The sequence below is a fragment of the Callospermophilus lateralis genome, chromosome 11 (genome assembly GCF_048772815.1).
Source record: "Callospermophilus lateralis isolate mCalLat2 chromosome 11, mCalLat2.hap1, whole genome shotgun sequence".
NCBI lineage: Eukaryota > Metazoa > Chordata > Mammalia > Rodentia > Sciuridae > Callospermophilus > Callospermophilus lateralis.
The window spans coordinates 26245259-26252505 of NC_135315.1; the positions used below are offsets into that span (position 1 = coordinate 26245259).

Here is a 7247-nt window from a genome sequence, read left to right on the forward strand (position 1 = left end):
GGATGGGGGGGCGGGGCAAGATGGTGCCTGTACAGTGCCTGGCACTCAGAAAGGGTTCCCTGAGTAGTGGCCACCATGGCCACAGGTGCGGGCAGCTGGGCCGTGCAGCGCTATGCTGCTATCTTTCTGGGGGGGTTTTCTTGGAGCTCAGTGTGTGGATGGAGGAGCGAGGAATGTGATACGTCCCGGAGCTGGGGGGAGCCGGAGCGTATCTGGTATGTGTCTCTGGAATGATTTGGGGAAAATTCACCAAAGTTGGAACTTCAGACCCCAACCGCCTAGGACCCAGAGATAGGGAACTGTCCGTGTGCACACCCCCCACCGGGGAACCTGGTGCTGGGGTGGGAGTCGGCTTACACGGCTCAGCGCAGTTCAGGCCCGCCCTGGAACGGCCGTGAACTTGTTGTTTTTCCACGTCATTTGCTCTCAAATGTACTATCGGGCTGGGCGACGCTACTCAGCCCGCTCAGGTCCCTCCTTGTAACAAGCGACTGTGTGTTCTTTAGAGGTGGCCAAAAGGGAGGAGGGGGCCCAGCCCCGGGAGGTGGGGGAAAGGGAAACAAACCTTCTTTACAGGGAGCGTGCGTGTCCTGGAGCCAGCTCCCCCGAAGCACATGCCATTTCTGGCCCTTGAAGGGGTTAAAGGCCTCCTGGAGTCAAAACAAGCAGGTGTCCCACCGTGCCAGATACGCTGCCTAAACTGCTTCCAGCTTTCTCTCCCCCTTCTGCAATAAGTCTGTGATCGGCCACGGGACAGAGGCGCCAGCAGCCTGCCTGTGACAGGCATCAGGTTAGCTCGCTCCCACTCGGGTGGCGCGCCCAGGATAGAAATCCAGGCTCGGGCCCCTGCTGCGGCTCCTCTCCCTGCACACTCAGGAGACAGAGTTTCCTTCCAAAGACCTTTCTTTTATCTGAAGCCGCACAGCCCAGCAGCTGCACTTGGTGGAGGCAGCAGCCGCTGCAGCAGCAGCCTCAGCAAGGAGACCTGCGGGGCCGGGAGGGCAGGTGTCTCCAGCCCCGGAGGAGAAGGCCCCGGTGGGCCCAGCCCCTGGCGTCGCCACAGGGGAGGTCTTCGCAGCTGCAGTTCGCACCATGAGGGCCCTGGGGTGTCCCCGGTTCTGGTCCTGCCGGGGGCTGCTGCTGCTGCTGCTGCTGCTGCTGCTCGGGGTGTCCCTGCCAGGCCTGGCACTGCCGCCCATCCGCTATTCCCATGCTGGCATCTGCCCCAACGACATGAACCCCAACCTCTGGGTGGATGCACAGAGCACCTGCAAGCGAGAGTGTGAGACGGACCAGGTGAGTTGGGAATGCGGAGCCCGAGATGGACCTGAGGTGTGAGTGAGGGGGTGGCAGCGTGGACTGGGGACGACTGGGGAGTGCCCTCCAGGAACGTGAAGGAGCACAGGCCCTGCCCGCCAGGAGATAAACAGAGCACGATCGATGCCTGTCTGTTGTCACTGAGGCCTGAAAGAGGGTGTGATGTCCAAGTTCACCAGAGCCTGGGAATCGTGGGCTGCTGCTCCTTCCTGGGTGCTGAGGGCTGCTGTGGGCCAGCACCATGACAGGCACATAGAGAGAATTGGCAGATGTGTGTCAGCTGCCCACTCACAGGTAGGAGAGTGGACACTCAGAGCGGCACCATGGCCAGCGAGGGACAGGTGGGCTTGGAGCCCATATCTGCCAGACAAAGCTGAAGTTTCATCTGGCCTCCAGCCACCTCCCCAGGTTTTGGGCCTAGACCCAGAGAGTAGCCACACTGGTGGTCAGGGCAGACAGGGACAGCTCTGATAGATGCCCTGGCATCCTCAGGAGGGAAGTGGACTGAGTTCCAGCCTCCTCAGTCCTCCCTCCTGCTCCTCTCTGAGGACACTGCAGGGCAGGGCTGATTCTAGAGCATTTTTCTCCTCAATGCCAAGGCACCCCTGACGGCCACTCCCACCCACTCCGGCAGGGCAAAGGGCCTGTGGTACCCACATCTGCTCTGGGCACAGCTACCTGCTGCCTGTCCTGGCCAGCTCTGAGGGTAACAGAGTCCCCTGGGGCTCTGGGTCTGGGTCTAGGCCGGACATCACCAGGGAACATGAGAGACCCGGTGTTCCTATGATGCTCGGTCACCCATAGGAGAGTACAGGGCTTCCCTGGGGAAAGTGGCCTCTGCCTCACAGTGCCCAGGGGACAGTTCTCCGGCCCCTTGGGACAGATGCTTCTAGTGGGCAATGGTAGTGTCTAGAAAAAAAGATAAGGAGCAAAAGAGCCAGGGCTATTCCCACAGGCTGAGGTCACTTCACTAGTTGGCTACATTTGCAGAGAAGCTTGTGTCATTGGCACAGGGTGGCCTGAAAAGTCAGGTGGGGCTTGGGGACAGTAGGACCGATTTTGTGTGTTTGGAGAGAAGGCACTTGTTCGGGGCTGGGGATTCAGATAGCCCCTGGGTGCCTCCCAGTCCCTTAAGTGAAAGTCTTCTAAGGATCCCCTCCAGGTTCCTTCCCCCAGTTCCCAAGGGCCCATCCACTCATGGGTCTCTGGGCCCTGAGGGAGCTTCCTGTCATCTTAGGAAATGACTCAGGTCAAGAAGCAGGCTCTCCTGCCCCATGTCCCCTCCCTGCCATCAGTTCTCCTTGGGGTCTCTCTCCCTTAGACCCAAGTGGTACACACACTCAGCCCATCCATGCCCCAAAGCCTCCCTGGTATGGCCAAGAAGCCTGTGCCAAACAAGGGCTGCAAAACAAAGTCCCCATTCTGAGCTGGAAGGGGCAGAGGGTAAACAAGGGAAGCCGGCAGGCCCTGCAGAGCCAGGGCGGGGGTCCCCCCCTTAGCTGATGTGGAATGTCAAAGAGGCTGAACAAAAGTCGGGAGGACCAGAGGCCAGCCCTGGTGGGGAGTAGCTCACAGAGCCACTACCTGGTGGAGGATCAGGAGGCTTGCCCGCTGCCCAGTGGGTACGGCATGTTATTGTGGAAAACACCACATGAAATCCCTGTTTGTGCCGGCGACAGGAGCATGTTGCTAATTTCGAGGAATTAAACTAATGCCTTAGGCGGCTCCACAGAAAATCAGAGGGGATTATGGTCTGGCAATGCCTCGCTGATGGACTTGCTGACCTTTGCCACACAAGGGACTTTTTTCTTGTGGCTTTCTCCATGAAGTGTCCCTCATGAAGCTGAGCACCTGGCTCTGGTATAGGCTGAGACCTGGTGTCCTGGGCCCAACACATCCTGATCTCCTCAAGGGGTGACGGGGTGTGGACAGCCTCCAGAGGTGGCATCTCCCAGTTCACCAGAGCATCCTCAAGCCAATAGAAAAGACCTGAATGCAGCATCACACTGTGAGCCCAGAGCTCATTTGGTGATATCAGAATCCCACCCACTGGGCTTTGCAGTCCCTTTCTGCCACCTCCCATTGCTGTGACATGATTGTCATCTCTCTGCATCTCTGTATACTCATATATAGAATGGTGGTAAGAGAATGTCCCCTCTTAGAAATCTGTGACCCACCACTCTCCACACACTAGTCATAGAGATGACCTTGGGCAAGACACTTAATATCTCTCCCTCTCCCTCTTTCTCTCTCTCTCTCTCTCTCTCTCTCTCTCTCTCTCTGGTACCAGGAATTGAACCCAGGGGCACTTAAACACTGAGCCTCATCCCCAGCCCTATTTTGTACTTTATTTAGAGACAGAATCTCACTAAGTTGCTTAGGGCCTTGCTAAGTTGCTGAAGCTGGCTTTAAACTTGTGGACCTCTGGCCTCAGCCTCCCAAGCCGCTGGGATTACAGGCGTCTGCTACCTGTAACCTCTCTGTGCCTCGGTAGCATCATTCATGAAGTGGGAATAATGGTTGCACCCACCACGGGCTTGTGAGGAGCACAGCAAGCTACCTGTCAGCTCGTAGTTGAGGGCCTGGCACCTGGCAGTGCCAGGTCTGCCGGAGCTCAGTCTCTCACCACCAGGGGTTCCACTCACACTCAATGGTGAGCCCGGCAAGTCTCCTCCCCACAAACCCTGAGGTCAGGGCAGGACTGTGTCCTTTCTTCTTTCCCCTCCCTGTTCAGAGCTCTCTCTGTGGCTCTTTCAGGAATGTGAGACCTATGAGAAGTGCTGCCCCAATGTGTGTGGGACCAAGAGCTGTGTGGCGGCCCGCTACATGGACGTGAGAGGGAAGAAGGGCCCGGTGGGCATGCCCAAGGAGGCTACGTGTGACCACTTCATGTGTCTGCAGCAGGGCTCTGAGTGTGACATCTGGGATGGCCAGCCCGTGTGTAAGTGCAAAGATCGCTGTGAGAAGGAGCCCAGTTTTACCTGTGCCTCTGACGGCCTCACCTATTACAACCGCTGCTACATGGACGCCGAGGCCTGCTCCAGGGGCATCACGCTGGCTGTCGTCACCTGCCGCTATCACTTCACTTGGCCCAACACCAGTCCCTTGCCTCCCGAGACCACTGTGCACCCCACCACAGCCTCCCCGGAGACCCCTGGGCTGGACGTGGCGGCCCCGGCCCTGCTCAACCACCCCGTGCACCAGTCAGTCACCGTGGGTGAGACGGTGAGCTTCCTCTGTGACGTGGTGGGCCGGCCCCGGCCTGAGATCACCTGGGAGAAGCAGCTGGAGGATCGGGAGAACGTGGTCATGCGGCCCAACCATGTGCGTGGCAATGTAGTGGTCACCAACATTGCCCAGCTGGTCATCTATAATGCCCAGCCTCAGGATGCTGGCATCTACACCTGCACGGCCCGGAATGCTGCCGGGGTCCTGAGGGCAGACTTCCCGCTGTCCGTGGTCAGGGGGGGTCAGGCTGTGGCCACCTCAGAGAGCAGCCCCAACGGCACAGCCTTCCCAGCGGCCGAGTGCCTGAAGCCCCCGGACAGCGAGGACTGTGGCGAGGAGCAGACCCGCTGGCACTTCGACGCCCAGGCCAACAACTGCCTGACCTTCACCTTTGGCCACTGCCACCGCAACCTCAACCACTTCGAGACCTACGAGGCCTGCATGGTGGCCTGCATGAGTGGGCCCCTGGCCGTGTGCAGCCTGCCCGCCCTTCAGGGGCCCTGCAAGGCCTACGCGCCACGCTGGGCCTACAACAGCCAGACCGGCCAGTGCCAGTCCTTCGTGTATGGCGGCTGTGAGGGCAATGGGAACAACTTTGAGAGCCGCGAGGCCTGCGAGGAGTCATGCCCCTTCCCTCGGGGCAACCAGCAGTGTCGGGCCTGCAAGCCACGGCAGAAACTCGTCACCAGCTTCTGTCGGAGTGACTTTGTCATACTGGGCCGAGTTTCAGAGCTGACCGAGGAGCCCGACTCCGGCCGTGCTCTGGTGACCGTGGACGAGGTTCTAAAGGATGAGAAGATGGGCCTCAAGTTCCTGGGCCGGGAGCCACTGGAGGTCACTCTGCTCCATGTGGACTGGGCCTGTCCCTGCCCCAACGTGACAGTGGGCGAGACGCCACTCATCATCATGGGCGAGGTGGATGGCGGTATGGCCATGCTGCGACCCGACAGCTTTGTGGGAGCATCCAGCAGCCGGCGGGTCAGGAAGCTCCGAGAGGTCATGCACAAGAAGACCTGTGATGTCCTCAAGGAGTTCCTGGGCATGCACTGAAGCCCATGCACCTCTCCCTGGTCCTCTTCCACCTACCCACCCCGGTGCCCCTCAGTCATTAAACTGGGCAAGATCAGATTCGACAGTCTTGGGCCTGCAGGGAAATGGCTATCAACATGTCACAAAAAAAGCTACCAGAGGGTCTTAGATCCGCTTCTATTCTGTGAGTTCAACAAGAGGGCCGGGCCCTTTTTAGCTGAGGGGAACAAAGGAGAAGTCAATAGATACATGTATGTTATTCCTGGTGACCAGGCTGCTCAGGCCTTCTCAGTCACCCTTTGCTGGCCACCTGTCTCCTCTGGCTCTCCAAGAGTTCAAGAGATGGCTGATGGTTGAACATACTGGCTCGCAAAGAAGATGTGGGGTGACAAGAAGGCCCTGCAACCCAGCAGGACATGCTCCCCCACAGCCTCTTAGATCCCGGAGAGCACTTCATGGTAAGGGTCGTGGGCAGTGGGAAGCCAGAGACAGTCCAACCCAGCCCTGAGTGGAGGCTGCCAGGACAGGTGCCTTGGGCTGGGGTTAGCCTGTGTCTCGGAGGCCACCATGGCACCGGCAGAATACCTATTTCCTCTCTGGGCTGCCTTGGTCTGTTGATTTGATTCTGTTCAGTTTGGCTCAGTGTATGCTTTCTGAGCACTTCCTGGATGCCCAGTGCTAGAACCACAGAGAGATGTCCTTCCCAGCTCATGATGCCCCAACACAAAGGCCCCCCAGAAGCCCTCCCGGCTGTCACATGCTCCTGTCCGATGGATGGTGTGATTCCACATACCACTCACTTCCCTGGACATAAGCAGATAGAAGCCCCAGGATCTGCTTTGGTAGCAAGAAAAATAAAGGAGGAGAAGAGCAGGCTGGGAAGGGGGTAGTGGAAGAATGAAGGGAGAGGAGGCAGCTTGGAACCAGGAGGAATGTTGCTCGATGCTCCCACCTGGTGGCAGCCTCGCGAGCCCGCAGGGACCCAGAGGGAGGCTGTAAATGGGTCTGGGAGGAAAGGTTTGGGGATGTGGCAGCTCATTTGTGCTGTGTGTGTGTGTATGTGTGTGGTATGTGTGTGTGTGTGTGTGTGTGTGTGTGTGTGTGTGTTTCCAGCCTCCTGTGTGGGCCCGGCTACCCCACCAATAAATAGAGGACTTGGGAACCCCACTGTCAGCTCTGCATCTGCCCTCCCATCCCCTCTTCAGTCCTTCATTCTGTCCATGCTCCTCCAAAGCTAAAGAAGGCCATTGGGGGTCATCCTCATTTCTTCCTCAAATGTAGGAGGAAGACACTAATTAAAAGCTCATAGTATCAACAGCTCTTCTTGTGTGACTCCTTTGGGCTACTGTGGGGAAGTGAGGGAGGACCGGTGGTTAGTGTCATTTGCTCCGAAGACCTTTCAGGAGGGAAGTCAGGCCAGGGACATCATAAGTGGGTAGTGGAAGGACACTGCAAATATTCTAGGCCCACTGTGAATTTTTAACTATGGCGCTCAGCACAACTCTGTGGATTAGGAATGAGAAAGCTGAGCCAGAGAGGCAGGAGGGGTGGGGCTCAGGCCAGCCAGGGCGCTCACTTCCATCCCAGTGCCCCTCCCATCAGGATGCATGGTGGGTCAGGTGCAGAGTCAACCTACCGCAGGTGATGTTGAGATCAGATGGTGGAAGAGACAA

General features: G+C 58.1%; 1 protein-coding gene across 1 annotated transcript; it reads left to right on the forward strand.

Annotated features, from left to right (window-relative positions):
- Positions 1–1146: 1146 nt before the first annotated feature.
- On the forward strand, positions 1147–5595 carry Wfikkn2 (WAP, follistatin/kazal, immunoglobulin, kunitz and netrin domain containing 2). Its single transcript, XM_076871138.2, has 2 exons — positions 1147–1296; positions 4075–5595. The coding sequence occupies exons 1-2, from the start codon at positions 1234–1236 to the stop codon at positions 5593–5595; spliced, it is 1584 nt and encodes a 527-aa protein (XP_076727253.2). The 5' UTR covers positions 1147–1233.
- Positions 5596–7247: the final 1652 nt, after the last annotated feature.

Excerpts from the sequence above, each read along its gene's own strand:
- Wfikkn2 (XM_076871138.2), top strand. The coding sequence starts at position 1,234 with ATGAACCCCAACCTCTGGGTGGATGCACAGAGCACCTGCAAGCGAGAG. Across the intron at positions 1,297-4,074 it reads GAGAGTGTGAGACGGACCAG|GAATGTGAGACCTATGAGAA; the intron begins GTGAGTTGGGAA and ends TGGCTCTTTCAG.